This window comes from Bactrocera oleae, chromosome 3, assembly GCF_042242935.1.
Source record: "Bactrocera oleae isolate idBacOlea1 chromosome 3, idBacOlea1, whole genome shotgun sequence".
Taxonomy (NCBI): Eukaryota; Metazoa; Arthropoda; class Insecta; order Diptera; family Tephritidae; genus Bactrocera; species Bactrocera oleae.
The window spans coordinates 33,149,528-33,171,540 of NC_091537.1; the positions used below are offsets into that span (position 1 = coordinate 33,149,528).

At 34.5% G+C, this 22,013-nt stretch overlaps 4 protein-coding genes across 4 annotated transcripts in view; 2 read left to right on the plus strand and 2 right to left on the minus strand.

The window, feature by feature from the left end:
* The window catches only part of BuGZ (Bub3 interacting GLEBS and Zinc finger domain protein), an 82,480-nt gene extending 82,049 nt beyond the window's left edge, over positions 1-431 (plus strand). The window contains exon 6 of the mRNA XM_070106384.1: positions 346-431. Within this exon, the coding sequence (XP_069962485.1) occupies positions 346-348 (3 nt within the window). The 3' untranslated portion in view covers positions 349-431. The remainder of the gene's footprint in view (positions 1-345) is intronic.
* Positions 432-484: 53 nt separating this feature from the next.
* On the plus strand, positions 485-3,895 carry yellow-b (L-dopachrome tautomerase yellow-b). The gene is made up of 2 exons (XM_070106385.1): positions 485-800; positions 2,684-3,895. The coding sequence occupies exons 1-2, from the start codon at positions 485-487 to the stop codon at positions 3,793-3,795; spliced, it is 1,428 nt and encodes a 475-aa protein (XP_069962486.1). The 3' UTR covers positions 3,796-3,895.
* A 12,886-nt stretch (positions 3,896-16,781) lies between these two features.
* On the minus strand, positions 16,782-19,613 carry LOC138855671 (pickpocket protein 19-like). The gene is made up of 5 exons (XM_070106476.1): positions 19,605-19,613; positions 17,492-17,622; positions 17,280-17,430; positions 17,091-17,204; positions 16,782-17,030 (listed from the first exon to the last, which is right to left on the minus strand). The coding sequence occupies exons 1-5, from the start codon at positions 19,611-19,613 to the stop codon at positions 16,923-16,925; spliced, it is 513 nt and encodes a 170-aa protein (XP_069962577.1). The 3' UTR covers positions 16,782-16,922.
* A 776-nt stretch (positions 19,614-20,389) lies between these two features.
* Positions 20,390-21,182, minus strand: LOC106626069 (pickpocket protein 19-like). The gene is made up of 4 exons (XM_036364930.2): positions 21,010-21,182; positions 20,798-20,948; positions 20,609-20,722; positions 20,390-20,548 (listed from the first exon to the last, which is right to left on the minus strand). The coding sequence occupies exons 1-4, from the start codon at positions 21,180-21,182 to the stop codon at positions 20,441-20,443; spliced, it is 546 nt and encodes a 181-aa protein (XP_036220823.2). The 3' UTR covers positions 20,390-20,440.
* Between the last annotated feature and the right edge of the window lie 831 nt (positions 21,183-22,013).

Sequence of the window (22,013 nt, forward strand, 5' to 3'; positions counted from 1 at the left end):
ATTGTTACCACCTTTTCATTATTTCATCGTGAATCTTTATTACAGTGATTCAAAAAACTTGCCAATTGTAATAACACATGTTAAGGGAAAATGTAATTACAGTTACTGAAAACTTGCCGAGTTGTGAAGCTATTTTAATACATAAAAAATATCGGATATACAAGTTTGGCTCTGTTCAAAAGTTGAAAAAGGACAATGCTTTATTACAAAAGCGACACTTAATCAAAAATACATATATTGAATAATAACGAATCAAGTATAAGTAATAAATTAAGTTAATCAAACCTAAAATAAAATGTATTACTTATAATAATGCCGTACTTTCAACACTTTTTATAATTGTAGTAACTCCTCAAAATCTTACGCCAACAATATTCATAGCGATTCGAACATAACCTCGTATATACGGTTTTTTTTGTAATTGTGTGGATAAGCTAAAATTAATAACGAAGCAGTACAATTGGATGATAAAATAAAAATATTAATGCAACTAGCACTTTGGTTGACTCGGAGAGATAACAAATACAAAATGTGTGAGATGCTAAGAAGTACTTACTTTATATTACTTTTTGCTGTTTTGGCTAAAAGCAAAGATAATTTACGTGTCGCCTTCGAGTGGAAGGAGATGGACTTTAAATATGAGAATGCTGAGGCACGTTGGACGGCCATTGAAAATCACGAATTTCGACCAGACAACGTAATACCTTTTGGGTTGGAAGTATATAGGTCACGAATGTATGTTGCTTTGCCTCGATGGCGAGACGGTGTACCAGCATCATTGGCTTATTTTGATATCAATGGTAAGTCAGATAAAAAATACAGGTTGAAGATGTTATATTATATATGGTAACAAGATCGGAATTGAAGTTGCGGCTGGATTACTACTTCTGTGCCACTTGGTTAAAATATCATTTGTTGTAACCCTTGTTCATTTTGGCGGTCGGATAGCATGGTTACCATACTTGGTCTAGAGTCCAATCGTCTTACAAATGAGTTTGGTAGCATTCTTTTACTATTAGATCTATTAAGGTGAAATTTCGTAGTTTACAAATTATTTGACTAAATGAATCTAAATGTTCCCATATCGATCTTTTTTTACAGTTAAACATTTTTAATGAAGATATCAAATAAACTTATATATATTATATACCGGTTAGAATTCGGAGATTTTAATAATCTTGTTGAAGAATTCTTGTTGTTACTGATGTGATTTGTTTCCATATCAGTTGAAATCTTTTTGCCTCTTTAAGATAAATATGCTAACTTAAGAATTTTTTATTTTGAGAATTAAGCAAGATATTCTAATGAAACTAAGGGCCATGTGCTTAATATGAGACGTATTTTTAATTCAAAGGGCGTATGGAATCAAATTAGTTTTGTATTTCAAGAGTTAAACTTGAAATAAGTTCAGTCAATAATATTATTAAAATTTTCAATATTTTGACATATGGCAAAATTTTCTACAATTTTTGATAGTAACGTATACAAGTCGGATAATTCAACCGTTTTTGTATTTGACCAAATTCATATATTTTATTAAGATTAAAAATTGGTAGATGCTACATCTCTATCGATTACATGACATGTGTAATTATATTGGTAATAAGCGAAAAATTTCTCAAATGTTCAGGGATACATGCTGTTCGATGTAGGATTTCAGTGACATTTGACAGAATTATTATGATAGAATTAGCTATAAAGAGTTTTTATATGAACTAGAGTTTTTGAAAATGCGGTTTGATATTGTAAATACCAAAATATTCAATTAATAAGCTGAAATGATCGGTACAAGCAGCACCGACTCAGCTACAGCCATATACAATTTTTACAATCATATATCTTTACAAACAAAGCTGTATATAAATTCTGTAATGTCTTAGTAATTTGCCGACATTTGTAACTTAATTTAGATATTTTGTATTTTTAAGAGCATGAATATACAACAGGTTCTTCAAAACCGACAGCCAAATCTTACCGTAACGTAATCCTACAATAAAAACGCAAATATATTTAAATTGATTCACTTTATTCAAAGTGATAAAAGAAAATACTCTTTCTAACTTGTTTGTTGCGAAAACAACATCTGGGTAATGTATGTACGAGTATAGGAGCCTACATACATATTTTCGCATTTAGAATGTTTAGAATTCAAAGAAACCAGTTTAACGTTGATATTTGCTTTTGTATTGTATTCAAGGTAAAATTTTTATTTTGAAATTTAATGAAGCAGAATATAGGGTTGTCTTTCCTAGCTTCGAAATTTGATCCAGTAGTGTCTAAACTAATGTTATGGGAATTGTTTCCTATTAACATATCTGATAATTACTTTGTATATAAAAGTATATATACTTATTTATATTATTCTTAATGTGAAAAGCTCCGGAAAAAGAGAAAGATATTTTAGTGGTTGATTATTGTCAAATATTATACTCGTATATGGTATTAAGAGGTCTGTCAAGCTAGTAATTTAAATGTTTCCTCGTCTAGGTATATAGTGTTTGCAGAACGAGATTTCGATGGTCCGATCTAAGTTCTAAATTCTTTCCAATTTGTGGATGTCTGTTATTTATATTACTTGCTAGTCGCTTGTTTAGCTTAATCAATTAAAATTAAAATTACTAAAATCAAAAATGTATATTAAAGTCTAGTAATTTCTTCACTAATAACTATGTTAAAATTTCAGAAAAATCTACAAAATCACCATTACTCATTCCTTTTCCTAGTTGGGAGGCACATAATATTGCCAACTCGGATCCAGAGCTTATTTCTCCCTTTCGAATTCGAGCTGATCGCTGTGGTCGACTATGGGTACTAGACTCACGTATTGCAGGCGTTTTAGAGAATACAACTATATTTGGACCTGCTCAGTTATTAGTTTATGATTTGCATAGTGATAATCTTTTACGTCGCTACAAATTTCCTAACAGTCAGATGAAACAAGGTTCCTTCTTCGCAAATTTAGCGGTGGATGACTCTAATTGCAAAAATTCTTTTGCCTATGCTGCTGATTTAGGTGCCCCTGGTCTAATAGTTTATTCATGGGCACAAGATGATTCATGGCGAGTACTGCATAATTTCTTCCATCCTGATCCATTAGCTGGAAATTACAGTATAGATGGTATAGAATTTCAATGGGATGATGGATTGTATGGTTTGGCCCTATCTAAACCACAGGAAGACGGTTTCGCTATACTATACTTTCATCCCCTCAGCTCTATAACTGAGTTTTCAGTTAGTACAAGTGTTCTTAGAAATAAAACCTTTGCTAGTTCTGGTGAAATCTACCATAACTTCAAAATATTGGGAGCGCGTGGTTCAAACGGACAAGCAGGCGCAGCATTTATAGACCCACGTACCGAAGTTTTGTTTTATACGTTACCAAATCTAAATGCTCTGGACTGTTGGAGTACAACTAATACGGATTATTCGACCAATACTCAGGGACGTGTTTACACGAGTGCGCAAGAACTCGTATTTCCCAGCGAAGTGATGATCGATACGGAAGATAGGTTATGGGTACTTTCGAATAAATTACAAGAATTTATTTATGATGAGATCTATCCTGGGAGAGTAAATTACCGTGTTTTGACAGCGAATGTAGTGGATGCAATCGCAAATACTGTATGTGATACCAAGGTGAAACCACTGCCAGAAATAGTTAAACCGGAATTAGATACTATACTTGACGCGGTGATAAATTCTACGAAAGAGGTATCTGCTTCAGGTGTGGAGACGAAAAGTTTAACCGTAATCATCGTGTTTTTTGGGATTAGTATAATTTTTTACATAATCTAAATAGTTTAAGTTCAACTAATGTTATTTTGTATGTAGTAATATAAAACTAAATACTTATTGTAGAAGAATTTCATGTTCATTAAATGTCTACCAATATAAATTATAACGACAATATCATTTAAGCTCGATGTTTGTCTGAAATTGTTTTCCTGATATCCTTTTTAATGTCATAAAATATCTGCAAATGAATTGAGTACTTAAAATGTTGAAAGTAAATTGTAAATTGGAACCACTTATATTTTGGTAACATTATTATTATTGGAAATGGTGCGCTTATTGGAAAGTTTTAATACCGTAGACACCAAAAAGATTAAAGTATATTTTTAAATTTGTACTTATGTATATATGTATATTTATGGCCACTCAATTTGTCTTGAATCAATTTAATGTATTCATATTGTTTTAAAATTAACCATACTTCATGCAAAATATTTGGGCCATTGAAACCTTAGATGAATGATTAGGAGAAAGGAACTTCTCTAAAAGCGTTGTACAATATACCATACTAAATTTTGGAAAAATATCGCGCCAAATAAAACAGTTTCCATACAAGAACTTGATTTTGATTGTTTAGTTTGTATGGCAGCTATATACTTCAGTTCCGACAACTGAGCAAATTCTTGGACATGCAACAGGTGCACAATTTCAGCGGGACATTTTAAAAACTGAGGGAATAGTCCATAGACAGACGGACAGACGAACATGGCTAAACCAACTCAGCTCGTCACTTCGTGAAAACTTAATATATGCTGTTAAGGATTTAAATATTAAATATATTGATGTATAAAATATATAAGAGGTATATACTACAATATAAATAATTTGGTCTTATGCAACAAAAGATGATCTTTAAAAATTTTATCGGATCATTAGACCATGGGTAAAATTTGTTAAAATAGATCAAACTGGAATGAACTCGCTAAACGCCCTCATGAAGCTCTAAATGTGGTAATGAAATGACGTTCAGATTTTATGGTAACTGTCCTATCGGATTCTGAAGAATAAGTTAAACGGTGGAAATCTGGACCTTAAATTTCGCTAGTTCCTTAGGTTTAAAACCATATAGCAAATAGTTTCAGATTTGATAAAGTTTAATTTATAGAATATTTTCGTGTTGGCTCACTTGAGACTAAGCGATTTTGCATTTTAGTAACAGCTTTTGTAGGATTTTAGTTTTTTCTTTTCAAACTATTACGAAGATAATGTTAGTCTTCATTAGATTTTTCCAATGTTCTTCGAGCATTTAATGATTATTTTACCCTGAACACGGTATATTAAGTTTGCACGAAGTTTGAACACCTAGAAGGTAACGTCGGAGATCCTATAAAGTATATACATAAATGATCAGCATGACGAGCTGAGTTGATTTAGCCATGTCCGTCTGTCTGTATATATACAAATTAGTCCCTCAGTTTTCAAGCTATCGATCTGGAATTTTGCACCTGTCCTTCTCTCACCAAGAATCTGCTCATTTGTCGGAACGCCGATATGGGACCACTATACCATATAGCTGCCATACAAACTGAACAATCGGAATCAAGTGCTTGTATGAAATACTCTTTCATCTGACAATATATCTTCACGAAATTTGGCATGAGTTATTTTCTAAGGCAGCAAAGAAATGAATCAGATCGGATGTCTATAGCATATAGCTGCCATACAAACTGAACAATCGGAATCAAGTGCTTGTATGGAAAAGTCTTTCATTTGACGAGGTATATTCACGAAATTTGGCATGGATTATTACTTAAGACATTAATCCAATCGCCTAAGAAATTGTATAGGTCGAATGACTATAGCGTATAGCTGCCATGTTAACTAAACGATCGGAGTAAAGTGCTTGCATGGAAAATGCTTTTATTTAACGAGTTATCTTAAATTAGGCGCGAGGCAACAAAGTATTCTCGTAGAAATTGTTCAGATCAGATCACTATATCATAAAGCTGCCATACAAATTGAACGATCGGAATCAACTTTTGTATTTGTGAATTATAGCTTCGGTGCAACCGAAGTTAACGTTTTTTCTTGTTTGATATTGTCTTTGTGTCTACCGAAGAAGCTTCCACTTTTTGTGTTTGTGGTTGTGGTTGTGATTTGTGAAATTTAGGCTGGAAGGGTTCACTTTTTTTAAGGTTGTGTAGCAACATAAAACTCAGAATACATAGAATGAAAAAGCAAAATCTCTAGTTCATGACTTTTATTAAAGAGGCAGGGAAATGAAAGTTACTTCGACAACAAATTCAGTGCTTCAAGCCTGTACCTACAACATTTTTACGTATTTTAATATGAACATTTATATTTGCCTTCAAGATAGGATCCTTTTGAGTAAATACAAGTATACCAATGTTTGATTTTAATTTTAATTTTAATCCTCGGTTGGGATAGTTTTCAGTGCCTTTAGTAAATTTTGTTTTCGGCTCATTTTTGGAGCGCCATTCGCTAGATTGTTGTGTAGTTTCGATGTCACCAGTAATGATGCGTTTGATGAAAGTAGGGTACTCAACTACTCAATCATCTCTTTTGCGAGCTATTTATACTCGACGTCCTTTTTGCAAAAGATTCAGGTATGGTATGGTAAAAAGTTCGTTCGGTTCTTAGATGTCGTTATTGTCCATAGTACTAGGTAAAAGTTTGTCTTTGACAGTTTTTCGATTGATTGACTCAGTACGTTGTGAGCTCTCGTCAAAGATGGACACCAGCAAAGAGAAAATTCGCTATATTTTACAATTTTTCTTTCGATCAAGGCGAAAAAGCAGCCAAAGCGGCTAAAAAAATTAATTTAGTTTATGACCCCGATACTGTAAACGAACGTGTAGCACAAAAGTGGTTTGCTAGGTTCCGTTCCGGTAATTTCGATGTCAAAGATGCACCACTCGTCGGGAGGCCTGTCGTCGAAAATTGTGATAAAATCATGAAAATAGTGGAAACAGACCGTCACGTGAGCACTTATTTAATTGCTGAGGAACTAAAGATAAGTCAGAAAACCGTTTGGAACCATTTGCATAACCTTGGATTCAAAAAGAAGCTCGATGTTTGGGTGTCACACGAACTAACGAAAAAAAACATGATGGACCGAATTGCCATCTGCGAATCGCTGCTGAATCGCAACTAAATCGACCCGTTTCTGAAGCAGATTGTGACTGGCGATGAAAAGTGGGTCACTTACGACAACATCGCGCGCAAACGTTCGTGGTCAAAGCTCGGGGAAGTGGCCCAGACGGTGGCCAAGACCAGATTGAATGCCAGGAAGGTTTTGCTGTGTGTTTGGTGGGATTGGCAAGGAATCATTCACAACGAGCTGCTCCCAAACGCTCAATTCGGTCCTCTACTGCCAACAACTGACCGCTTGAAGGCAGCACTCATCCAGAAGAGGCCATCTTTGATCAACAGAGGCCGAGAGAGAAATTGTGTTCCATCAGGACAACGCCAGGCCACACACGTCTTTAGTGACGCGCCAGAAGCTCCGGGAGCTCGGATGGGAGGTCCTAATGTACCCACCTTATAGTCTGGACCTGGCGCCAAGTGATTACCATCTTTTCCTGTCCATGGCGAACGCGCTTAATGGTGAGAAGTTGGCCCCAAGAGAGGCCTTTGAAAATTGGCGCTCAAAACGGCACACAAAACAACGGAACACAAAGTTATCATCTTTTGAAAAATCAATAAAAAACCGAACGAACTTTTTACTTGACCTAATATATATACGATTATAGCATTGCACAAAACATTAACCAAAATCTGTTGAGTCGATCCATAAGAGATGACCAGATCCTCTGTTATCTCTATGATGCTAACACGATGTTTATTAAGCACTGTTTTTATACCCTGAACAGGGTATATTAAGTTTGCCACGAAGTTTGTAACACCCAGGAGGAAACGTCGGAGACCCTATAAAATATATATATAAATGATCAGCATATTGAGCTGAGTTGATTTAGCCATGTCCGTCTGTCCTTCCGTACGTCCGTCCGTCTGTACATATGCAAACTAGTCCCTCAGTTTTTAAGGTATTGATCTGAAATTTCGCACCTGCCCCTTTCTCACCAAGAAGCTGCTCATTTGTAGGAACGGCGAATATCGGACCACTATAGCATATAGCTGCCATACAAACTCAACAATCGGAAGCAAGTCCTTGTATGTGAAACCTTTTTTATTTGACGAGTTATCTTCACGAAAATAATACAAGTATTTAAGGCAACAATGGAATCTTCGAAGAAATTTGGTATGAGTTATTTTCTAAGGTAACAATATAATGACTATAGCATATAACTGCCATACAAACTGAACGATCGGAATCAAGTGCTTGTATGGAAAACTCTTTCATTTGACGAGTTATCTTCACGAAAATAATACAAGTATTTAAGGCAACAATGGAATCTTCGAAGAAATTGTATTGATCGGATGACTGTAGCATATAGCTGCTATACAAACTGAACGATCGGAGTAAAGTGCTTGCATGAAAAACTTTTTCATTTGACGAGGTATCTTGACGAAATTTGGTATGAGTTATTTTCTAAGGCAAGAATATAATCGCCGAATTTAGATCGGATCGCTATGTAATACAGCTATCATATAAACTGAAAGATCGGAGTAAAGTGCCTGCTTGGAAAAAAATTTTATTTTTTATTGTCGATTTAAGGTCTAAATCAAGTTATGGTAAGGAACCTTTGTACCTGTGAAGGGTATTATAGGTTCGGTGCAACCGAAGTTAACGTTTTTTCTTGTTTTTTAATTTTTCGATGGTATCGTCTTTACCAGAGATAGATGGACAACTCGCATCAAGCAAATTTTTGATGAATTGACGACTTTCACTGAATGAATACTTGTATTTGTCATAAAGTAGACTCTTTAAAAACACTTTTACAACATTTTTAAAATTGTACCAATCTTAGGTAAACATGTAAGGAAGGGCCTGGGAAGTTCGGGTGTAACCGACCAACGCTTGCAACTTGCAAGAAACAAAACCGGGAAAATACTTTCAAGACTTTATGGTGGTGGCTCACGAAACGTGCTACAAAAACAAACCGTAATAACTTTTTTTTCAATCAATAGATTACATTTTTTTTTATTGTATAGAAAATTTTGTTTTATTTTATATAATTAATTCCTTTTAAAAATGTACCGTAAATGACCTTCATGCTCAGCTACGTATATGCGACACCTAATTAGAAAATTATTAATTACGACTTGAATTATTGACTTTGGTCAATAATCGATCTTAAACTTAAAATAATCGACTTTTTAGAATCGAGTTTGAATGCTTCAAGTCGATTAAAATCGATTCTCACTCGATGACTTCGACTTTTCTGTCAACAGTTATAACATTCGATTGTAGTACAGTTTGTGTCGTTTTCATGTACCGACTCTTTTATATAAAATCGAAAGTCGACTTCTCGCGCGCTGTTACCATCCCTAGCCTGAGCGCCACATCAACCTTAAACATTCGAATATAAGCCACGTCAACTTCTTTTTTTCCGAGTACGACTTTCAACGATCCTTTTCCGGATTCACCTTGGATTGGATTGGATAAAATTAAATTTGATTCGGTTAATTTGATTAGTGAATCTAAATGGTTAACTAAATAAAAAGAAAAGAGTGTACACAACAATCACAAGCGCATTTTCCTTCAAGTTGTTCGTAGTGTTAATTCATAAAAGCTCACCAAAGGCGGTTAGTGTTCCCCAATATATTAGATACAAATTTGTTCAGATAGTGCAGCGGCACCATGCTTTGCAGTCCGTCAGTAGATGGACTATTATAAGGTTGGTAAACATGTTTGCCGAATCTGGAAGTATGGCAATAAGACCGTACCATCGGCAAATCCAAGAGTTTCGACTCGCAATTTATCGGCGCAACTTGGAGACAGTCTTTACAACGGATAATTCATGATGACTTAAACATGTTTCCGCACAAAATTCAAATAGGTTGGTTAAATCATCTTGATTTGCCTATTCGCCCGGAATTTTGCCAAAAAAATTATTGAAATGGCCGAGAGAGACAATGTCTTGATAAATTGCCTATTTATGTCTGATGCCCATTTTGACCTAAACAGAAATGTATGCAAGCAAAATTGCCGTATGTGGAGTGAATCAAATTCAGGAATATCCCACGAGACGGAACTTCACCCAGAGTCACTGTTTGGTGCACAGTTTAACCTAGTTGTATTTTCGGGCCATACTTCTTTGAAGAAAACAGTGTAACACTAACTGTCAATGGGCACCATCATTTAAAGATGTTGAACCCATAACTGCGCCGAAGACGTATCCTTTTGAAAAGCGTTTGGTTTCAGCAAGATAAAGCAACTGCACACCGGTTATCACGGTGTGCAGTTGGTCCAACGAACATTTGAAAACAAAATAACTCCACTTTCTGTTGGCTCCCAAGGTCACCTGACCTGACTGATCGGAATTTTTTTTTATTATGTCAAGCAAGAGGTTTTAACACCACCTAGAAATCTGACTGAATTGAACCAGTTCATTAAATCGATAATTGAGGCAATCCCGACTTCTACCTAGTGATGGTAACAGCGCGTGAAAAGTCGACTTTCGATTTTAGAGTCGATTTGGAATTTTATGACTCTTAAAGTCGATTAATCAGTGCTAAAAGTCGACTCTCAAGTCGACTTTTTTAAAAATTAAACAATTATATTTCCGTCAGTTATGTTATACTATGCTTATTTAAAACGGTTACCAAGGATACCAGCGATGATGTTTATTTTTATCCAATCAGAAGAGGTTAGTTTAACGATAAGGTATAAAAAAATATAAAAGAGTCGGTATATGAAAACGACACAAACTGTACTACCATCGAATGTTATAACTGTTGACAGAAAAGTCGAAGTCATCGAGTGAAAATCGATTTTAATCGACTTGAAGCATTCAAACTCGATTCTAAAAAGTCGATTATTTTAAGTTAAAGATCGATTCTTGACCAAAGTCAGAGTCGACTTTCCTATCCCTAGCTCAGCCCCGTAGACGAAAACGAATGATGATGTGAGGGCGATGATCCCGTCCTTTTTGTTAGGTGTACAAGTGCCGTGTCATGGTGAGTTGTGTTGTCCTGTGTGGTATGGTTTCATCGAGTCGTGAGAACCTGTGAATATTCTCTGGTGTGGTGTGTTGCATTAGGGTGCGCCAGTTGTTACCGGAGAGAGCGGTGGTACTGAGGCTTAGCTCATTTAAACACTATCCAAACCCTCTTTTCGATATCCCAAGCATTAATTTTTAAAAAACATATATAGTAACCTGTCAAATGAAAGCAAAAGTAGGTCGATTACTCTCACAAAAAAAGTTATCACGGTTTGTTATTATAGCACGATTCGTGGGCCCTGCATTAAACAAGTAAGGAATGGCTAAGTTAAGGGATAACTGAACATTTCATAATTTCTAGATTCCATAGCAACGTATTCCAGAGATTTTTCAATCTCCACCACCACAGGGCTCAGCGCTGTTTCTGTGGATTTTCCTTTAGAATACGCATGCTGCGAACCAGCCAACTTATTTGGTTTTAGTTTGTTTCTTATATGTAGTTCTATTAGCCTTTCCAACGTTTTTAGAAGGAATGAGGATATGCGAGCTTTTACCTGCCTTAGGCATGTATATTACCTTGACTTCCCTCCACAGCGAAGGGAAATAGTTTAATTGCAGCGCCCCCTTAAGAATGGTAACTAGCCAATCCATTATGTAATTCTTCGACTGCTGTAATTGAGCCGGGAATAGACCGTCTGGTCCCTGCGACTTGAATAGCTTGAAGCTATTTATTGCCCAGTGTACGTTGCTTTCTGACACTGTGTTTATAAGAGTGGAGTCTATTTCTGCTCCACTGTCTTGAGTATATTCAATCATATGGCTTTCAGAACTACCTGGGAAGAGGGTATCCATTAGTAGTCCCTGCGACCCTTACTGGATACCGTCCAACTGCCGTCTGGCTCCTGAAGAAAACCGATACTATGCACCGATTGTGCCATTATTTTCTTAAGTCGAGACGCTTCCGCTGTGTTCTCGATATTATTACAAAAAGATTTCCAAGAATTTCTTTTTGCTCTCCTAACTTCCTTTTTGTACGACCTAAGGAGGTCGTAATAATAATCCCAGTCTGACTCGCCTTGGGATTGCTTGGCTAAATTGAGCAGCTTTCTACATTCTTTCTGTAACTTTTTAAGTTCGGGAGACCACCAGGGGGGCCTAATTCTACCCCTACTTCGTGTTATTGGACAAGCCACTTCTAATGCTTGCCGACAAGATTCAGTGAATCGAACAAGGAAGATATCGAGATCCTCCTTACTATTGGGCTGAAACGGCGGGATCATAGGGATACGTTTTTCCAGCTCTTGCAAGTGCACCTGCCAGTTCGTTTTCTTATGATTCCTGAAATCAATGGCTCTATCGGCCGTTTCTTCTAATATACATTCAATACATCGGTGATTCGAAAAACTCCATGTCTTTCTTGATTATTTTTAGGTGATACATATCTATAATACTGTGTAGCAAGACTATAAAAATGATGCGAAAGAATTCAACATTCATTATTGCTATATTTTACTTCGCGTCAGCTAAAATTATATAAAAATCATTTTCAAATGAGATGTATATAAGATCCAGACCATTTATATTATACGCTTAATATAATTTTATAACTTTGAGAAAACTTGTGCACTTAATTTCATTGAAATAACAAATTTTGACCAACCGGTTCAAAGTTAGCTGTAAAGTCGGAAATCACTTTACAGGGTATATTGGTGGCAGAGGAAAATCTACACTAGTTGCTATACTTTTTTCATTACTAAAGTACACTTAAGGAAATTTTCCTATGCAAATATAAAGATAATTTACATATTGACCGACATATTAGGCACCAATTCTGCAGAAATAATGAAAATCATTATACTTAATGTATGGGAAAATACTTGGACCAATTTAACATATTTTCGTCATCGAACTATACTTGTATTATATCCAGTGTTATTTTTTCACTTGATTTTCCTGGGATAACTTACGTACTGATCGATATATACGAAATACAGCAAACCAGAAAATAGAAATTCTTTTATTAGGTGTATGGGAGCTCAGGGTAGTATTGGTCCGATTTTATCAATTTTTAGCATTACGATATATAATACTATTACCAGAGAGAAAGGCTCTCTGAGTTTCATTAATATACCTGTGTAAAGTCAACCTGATGTTTGAAAATCCTGATATTAGTTATATGGGGTCTAGAGTAAGTTTCACTCAATTTTAGCTATTTTTGGCACACAGATGCACCGTTATTAAGAAAACAAGGAAGTTCGAAAATCTTTCTATGTATATAAGGTATATGGAGGCTAAGGATAGGCTTGAGATGGCATACATTAAAGGTACTATTTGTGCAAAGTTTTATCCCGATGTATTCATTGTTGCTTGATTTGTATACTGGAAAGTGAAAGGATTAGATGAAATTTAATGTTGTGTTATGGGAGGCGTGGTTGTTGTCCGATTTCGGTGGAAATTGTTCGAATAGGTCCGGAGATATGTGATTTCATTCAAAGGTGGGCGGTGCTACTTTTGACAACCAATTCTGACACCGGCTTTTATAAAGCCCTTTTGTGTCATCCCGGATGTAAATTTAATGTCTTTGACGCTTTTAGTTATTGATTTATCACACTTTTAGTAGTTTTTAACAAAACCAATATATGAGGAGTCGACGGGGTTATCATACGATTTCACATATTTTCACACTGTCTTAAGAAGCGCCGTAAGGATTTATCCTGTGCAAATCTGGGTGATATAGCTTGAGGGGTTTGGGAGATTTATACATACATTAAAACAATTAGGTGCCATGCCGTTAATTTTTACTGTACAGCTTGTACGGACAGATGGACAGACAGTCACCCGGATTTCAACTCGTCTCGTCATCTTGATCAGTTATATATATGTATATAATCCAGTATCTATCTCGCCAAGTTTTAGGGGATACAAACAACCATTAGGTAAACAAAACTATTATACTCTTTAGCAACATGTTACAAGAGTATACAAATTTTATCGATTCGGCTTAAACAGTTTAGTGAACCACCATAGGTGGCAACACTTCAAGCTGTAAAGCTGTAATTTTTTGGCTGTGAAATTTGGGTTTTATTTTACAAAATTCTTCAATTTTAATTGATTTTTTTTTAAAGTGATTTAATACAATATTTAGTGATTTGACTCTGAGTTGCAAGCTAAGTTTTAAATGTTCTTAAGTTTTATGCATTATCAAAAAATTTAAATTTTCGAATTTTTGGTGCCAAGTCAGCTTTTTGTTTCATTTTGTTTTATTAAATTCTTTTCTCTCTCTTTATTTATCTCATTTACTTCTTTATTCACAGCTGTGTTGCGTGTAGCTTTTAATTTGTTTCAGTGACATTAAAACTGCTCGCTATATTGCTCTTTCACACTGTCTTGGTTTTGAACTTTGATAAAAAAATTGCTATTATTTTTGCGTTTGTTCTTAATTGAATATATTATTATTAATATTTTATTAACACACTAATTTATTATATATCTATTTTGTTTGCTTTATTCTTTTATTTGATTTTTATTCTTTTTGTTTATTATGTCTTGTAATTTCCCCAACTGTAACATTAAAGGCGAGTTCTGACTCGCTACATTTCATGCTGGCTTTGTGATGTGCTGGACTGACAGGTAGAATCTTAGATTCTATTCTAGACCGTAAGGGATTGCGTTGGTCCTGTTTAAATTGTAGATCTATTGAAATCGATCTATTTAAAGTTTATAGGGAGACACGCAATGACTTTAACGAAATCGGTCGAGATCTTGTAACCCTCACCGAAAAATTTAGGCACTACGAAAAATTGTTCAAATCTTTTAAGTGCCTGAATGATTCTCACGAATCCTTCAAACCTGCTCCTAAGCATAAACGTTCTTCCGATGAAGTAACACTTAGTTCTTCTGTACAGAAGGGAACGTCTACTCAATTCTTTCTTCTCCTTGCCCTCAAGGTGATAAGCCGTCAACTTCCAAAGAGCTCAATTCCCCAAAAGCTCTATCTAAGAGTAATAAGTGTCTCATAATCTTAGAGGCCCCCCCCCCTAATAATTTAGTAGCATTTGTTAAAAATTTGGTAGTTATTCCACCTAAAAAGTCTATATTTATTTCTAGACTTGCAAAGATACCTTACTTTACTAGAAGACTAAATTAAATCTTACATTTCGTCACGTTTAAAAATTCCGGATGTCAATATCCATAAATTTAACTTCAATTATGATAGAAGTATGTCATCGTTTAAAATAGATGTATCACTTGAAACATTCAAAAAGATCTTAGATAGTTCATTTTGGCCACCTGGGGCTTTTGTACGCGAATTTAAGCCTAAACTTAGAAGTCATACTGGAAACATTGTTAAATTACCAAAAGCAATCAACGATATAAAAAATTGATTGGTAGAAATTCGCTAAGCATTTATTATCAAAATGTTAGAGGTCTTAATACAAAACTAACCGACTTGTATTTAAACAGTTCCAATTTTAATTTCCATTTCGTCAACTCCAAACGTATTTCCAAATTTCTGTCCGCTATGAAATACAAATCTATCATTTCAAGTGACAATGGTATTATATCCAATATCTTTGCATAATTTTTCAAGTCAAACTACTGTAACAATTCTTCCAAAACTTTTTCTTATCAGCACGTGCCGTGTTCGAATACTTTAATTAACGCTCCAATTATTTCTGAAGAATTCCTCCTATTTATTATCTTTTAGTTACGGCAATGGACAGGATACCCTCATGCTTCCTAAAAAATAGTGCCAAATATATTTACTTGCCTTTGACAAGGATATTTAATTCCTCTCTTAAACACGGTATATTTCCTTCAATATGGAAACAGTCATTTATAATTCCTTTGCATAAAAGTGGATTTAGATCCAACATTGAAAACTATACAGGTATCGCAAAACCATTAGTTATACCTAAACTTTTTGAAGCTATCATCACTGACCATATAGCCTTTCCGATTTCGTAAAGGGAAATCGAGTCTTAAAAATGGCCTGAATTTATAAACCATGTATCATTGGGTTTTAGGGAACATAAGCATACGGATGTTATATACACTGAGTTTAGCAAAACTTTCGATAAAGTAAATCTCTCCATTCTCATACATAAGCTTGATCTGCTGGGCTTTCAACCAATATTTCTTCAATGGGTGGCTTCCTATCTCTATAATAGAACACAATAGAGATCCGTATATTACTAAAACACTTTATACAGCTTTGGTTAGATCTATATTGGAATATGGCTCTGTTGTATGGAACCCTAGCTACCAAATCCATTCTGAAAAGTTAGAGTCTGTTCAAAAACAATTTTTACGTTTCGCCTTAGCGCATTTCCGATGGGATTCTAAGGTAAGTCTACCACCATACACTATTCGTTTAAGACTTATTAATCTACCTACACTTTCTAGTCGTAGGGAAATTGTTGACATAATATTCTTAGTGAAAACCTTGAATGGAACAGTTTGCAGTTCTTTTCTCCTGTCTGAAATTAAATTTAATATCCCGGTTCGCTTTTCGAGGCAGTTTACACCTTCACTGTTAAAATCCTGTAGATCAAATTTTGAACTAAACGAACCATTCCACCGTATATATCATGATTTTAATTCTCATTCCAGCACATTGGATCTACAATCTGACTGATATCTGACTCACTTTTCAAAATTAAAAAGACTTTATTGTTTTCTCTTAATAAATGAACATGTAAAAATTTATTATATCGTAGCTATAAATGTTAGCTGTTGAAATTTTTGTTTCTGAAGCTGAGCAGTTTTAGATCTCAACACTTGAAAAACTCTCTTGCCTTTTTTGACTTGCCTAATTCCGCACGTATGCGGATTGCGCCCCTCGCGTCGGTTGGGCGGGAGGAGGGTAATCGTTGGGTTATTATTATTATTATTATTCCGTGTCAAGTTGGATTACTAAGAATGAAAAAGCAAAATTGCGTTTTATTAATTCATGTCGTTTTATTAGAGATGCAGAGAAATGAAAATAAATTTGATAACAATTTATATGCTGCCTAGTCTTCTTAAGTCATGCAAGAGTTTATTCGTCCATATATGTTTTCTTCTCTTTGGATATTGTTAATATTTAAAGAGTTGTATCTTTTATTTCAGTTGCACACTTTTTTGGGATTGACGTTCTGCTTCGTCTTGTAACTGATTCTCGTGTTTTAATTGCGTTTTTACTAATCCTCCGCAGAAAAATAAGGTAAGCTATAGGGTAAGTTAGGGCATAGAAATAAACTTTATAAATAAAGTTAAGTAATTACTAACATGTTCCAATATGCCGATTAATCCTAGGACAGAGAGACCTAGTAAAAAACCCAATGAGCCACCAATGTCAGCTATAAATTGTGTAGTGTCATAGCTCGGACGTTCTTCCACCATCTGCCGAAAAGAACACGAATTGTACATATAACTTTTTTTATTATTTATGAAATTTTTTGCCGATTTTAATTTTACCGAAACTAATTTTGTGGAATAATAAATCCATACTTGGGTATATTGCTGACCCGAATTAAGTTGTGTTCTGCTTTGTATTAATGTCGAATAAATACGCTCATTACAAGGACGTTTGCAATCGCATTCAATATCTTCGTCACTTTCATAGTAGCTAAATAATAAAATTAAATTTAAAACTTGTTGTGAAAACGTCAGTTGTTTTGTCTTCTTACATTTCGTAATCCTTTATCAAGGCACGCATTGGCTTGTTGTTATCGCATGGTTGCTGCGATATACCGGTCATCCAAGGACCAGTGCAATTGGTTTTTGTAGCCAAATCATCGAAAACACATAATTCAGCGCACTGAGAAAATTTTATATTTACAATACACAGCTGTGTTGCGTGTAGCTTTTAATTTGTTTCAGTGCCATTAAAACTGCTCGCTATATTGCTCTTTCACACTGTCTTGGTTTTGAACTTTGATAAAAAAATTGCTATTATTTTTGCGTTTGTTTTTAATTGAATTTATTATTATTAATATTTTATTAACACACTAATTTATTATATATCTATTTTGTTTGCTTTATTCTTTTATTTGATTTTTATTCTTTTTGTTTATTATGTCTTGTAATTTCCCCAACTGTAACATTAAAGGCGAGTTCTGACTCGCTACATTTCATGCTGGCTTTGTGATGTGCTGGACTGACAGGTAGAATCTTAGATTCTATTCTAGACCGTAAGGGATTGCGTTGGTCCTGTTTAAATTGTTGATCTATTGAAATCGATCTATTTAAAGTTTATAGGGAGACACGCAATGACTTTAACGAAATCGGTCGAGATCTTGTAACCCTCACCGAAAAATTTAGGCACTACGAAAAATTGTTCAAATCTTTTAAGTGCCTGAATGATTCTCACGAATCCTTCAAACCTGCTCCTAAGCATAAACGTTCTTCCGATGAAGTAACACTTAGTTCTTCTGTACAGAAGAGAATGTCTACTCAATTCTTTCTTCTCCTTCCCCTCAAGGTGATAAGCCGTCAACTTCCAAAGAGCTCAATTCCCCAAAAGCTCTATGTAAGAGTAATAAGTGTCTCATAATCTTAGAGGCCCCCCCCCCTAATAATTTAGTAGCATTTGTTAAAAATTTGGTAGTTATTCCACCTAAAAAGTCTATATTTATTTCTAGACTTGCAAAGATACCTTACTTTAATAGAAGACTAAATTAAATCTTACATTTCGTCACGTTTAAAAATTCCGGATGTCAATATCCATAAATTTAACTTCAATTATGATAGAAGTATGTCATCGTTTAAAATAGATGTATCACTTGAAACATTCAAAAAGATCTTAGATAGTTCATTTTGGCCACCTGGGGCTTTTGTACGCGAATTTAAGCCTAAACTTAGAAGTCATACTGGAAACATTGTTAAATTACCAAAAGCAATCAACGATATAAAAAATTGATTGGTAGAAATTCGCTAAGCATTTATTATCAAAATGTTAGAGGTCTTAATACAAAACTAACCGACTTGTATTTAAACAGTTCCAATTTTAATTTCCATTTCGTCAACTCCAAACGTATTTCCAAATTTCTGTCCGCTATGAAATACAAATCTATCATTTCAAGTGACAATGGTATTATATCCAATATCTTTGCATAATTTTTCAAGTCAAACTACTGTAACAATTCTTCCAAAACTTTTTCTTATCAGCACGTGCCGTGTTCGAATACTTTAATTAACGCTCCAATTATTTCTGAAGAATTCCTCCTATTTATTATCTTTTAGTTACGGCAAAGGACAGGATATCCTCATGCTTCCTAAAAAATAGTGCCAAATATATTTACTTGCCTTTGACAAGGATATTTAATTCCTCTCTTAAACACGGTATATTTCCTTCAATATGGAAACAGTCATTTATAATTCCTTTGCATAAAAGTGGATTTAGATCCAACATTGAAAACTATACAGGTATCGCAAAACCATTAGTTATACCTAAACTTTTTGAAGCTATCATCACTGACCATATAGCCTTTCCGATTTCGTAAAGGGAAATCGAGTCTTAAAAATGGCCTGAATTTATAAACCATGTATCATTGGGTTTTAGGGAACATAAGCATACGGATGTTATATACACTGAGTTTAGCAAAACTTTCGATAAAGTAAATCTCTCCATTCTCATACATAAGCTTGATCTGCTGGGCTTTCAACCAATATTTCTTCAATGGGTGGCTTCCTATCTCTATAATAGAACACAATAGAGATCCGTATATTACTAAAACACTTTATACAGCTTTGGTTAGATCTATATTGGAATATGGCTCTGTTGTATGGAACCCTAGCTACCAAATCCATTCTGAAAAGTTAGAGTCTGTTCAAAAACAATTTTTACGTTTCGCCTTAGCGCATTTCCGATGGGATTCTAAGGTAAGTCTACCACCATACACTATTCGTTTAAGACTTATTAATCTACCTACACTTTCTAGTCGTAGGGAAATTGTTGACATAATATTCTTAGTGAAAACCTTGAATGGAACAGTTTGCAGTTCTTTTCTCCTGTCTGAAATTAAATTTAATATCCCGGTTCGCTTTTCGAGGCAGTTTACACCTTCACTGTTAAAATCCTGTAGATCAAATTTTGAACTAAACGAACCATTCCACCGTATATATCATGATTTTAATTCTCATTCCAGCACATTGGATCTACAATCTGACTGATATCTGACTCACTTTTCAAAATTAAAAAGACTTTATTGTTTTCTCTTAATAAATGAACATGTAAAAATTTATTATATCGTAGCTATAAATGTTAGCTGTTGAAATTTTTGTTTCTGAAGCTGAGCAGTTTTAGATCTCAACACTTGAAAAACTCTCTTGCCTTTTTTGACTTGCCTAATTCCGCACGTATGCGGATTGCGCCCCTCGCGTCGGTTGGGCGGGAGGAGGGTAATCGTTGGGTTATTATTATTATTATTATTCCGTGTCAAGTTGGATTACTAAGAATGAAAAAGCAAAATTGCGTTTTATTAATTCATGTCGTTTTATTAGAGATGCAGAGAAATGAAAATAAATTTGATAACAATTTATATGCTGCCTAGTCTTTTTAAGTCATGCAAGAGTTTATTCGTCCATATATGTTTTCTTCTCTTTGGATATTGTTAATATTTAAAGAGTTGTATCTTTTATTTCAGTTGCACACTTTTTTGGGATTGACGTTCTGCTTCGTCTTGTAACTGATTCTCGTGTTTTAATTGCGTTTTTACTAATCCTCCGCAGAAAAATAAGGTAAGCTATAGGGTAAGTTAGGGCATAGAAATAAACTTTATAAATAAAGTTAAGTAATTACTAACATGTTCCAATATGCCGATTAATCCTAGGACAGAGAGACCTAGTAAAAAACCCAATGAGCCACCAATGTCAGCTATAAATTGTGTAGTGTCATAGCTCGGACGTTCTTCCACCATCTGCCGAAAAGAACACGAATTGTACATATAACTTTTTTTATTATTTATGAAATTTTTTGCCGATTTTAATTTTACCGAAACTAATTTTGTGGAATAATAAATCCATACTTGGGTATATTGCTGACCCGAATTAAGTTGTGTTCTGCTTTGTATTAATGTCGAATAAATACGCTCATTACAAGGACGTTTGCAATCGCATTCAATATCTTCGTCACTTTCATAGTAGCTAAATAATAAAATTAAATTTAAAACTTGTTGTGAAAACGTCAGTTGTTTTGTCTTCTTACATTTCGTAATCCTTTATTAAGGCACGCATTGGCTTGTTGTTATCGCATGGTTGCTGCGATATACCGGTCATCCAAGGACCAGTGCAATTGGTTTTTGTAGCCAAATCATCGAAAACACATAATTCAGCGCACAGAGAAAATTTTATATTTACAATATTTGCGAAATTTTCCATATTTACGCAGTACATATGTTTTTGTGTTTGTTTAAAATGACAGGGGGGGAAAGCGATGGTACTCTGAACAACAGGTCAAGAATATATAGTATTCCATTTTCATATTAAATAAATTTAAAAAAAAGTGACAGGTAAGCGGTAAACGATATAGAGACAAAAGAAGATTGGTTCATAAAACAAATATCTTGGCATCACCATACATACTGGTAAGTAAAAAGGTAATCTGGAAGATTAGATAAATTTTATAAAATTACATATATGTAGAAGGACTCAATGATTATTGCAAAGTAAAACAATAAATCTTTTGAAAGTAACTTGCCAAACTATGTATTCTAAAAATAAATCTTATCTTATATAAATATACAGGTTGGTTGAAAAGTTTCTGCTTACACCAAGAAATAGCACTACTAGCTCCAAAATTTTTTTTTTCAAGTTGGTACATCTGTCGTAAGAACACAGACAAAGCTACAAGTCATTCTGTCATTTAATTCTTTGTTTACAAGCCAGTTGACGTGTCAGAAAATTTTTTTAATGTGGAAAAAATTGAAAATCCCGCAGTCATTCGATTCTTTGTTTCAAAAGATTTAAAAACGAAGGAAATTTATGAACAATTGTTCGAAGTGTTTAAGGAGTCCTCACCTCCAAAAGGCACAGTTGAATTTTGAGCTGGAATTTAAACGTTGTCTTACTAAGCTTGAAGACGATCCACGCGAAGGACAACCAAAACCACAACCACACCAGAAATCATTGAGCATGTTCATAATATTGTCAGTGAAGATGCTAATGCTATACGCAGCTCAGAAGAACGAGTATTTCATACTTTACATGGAG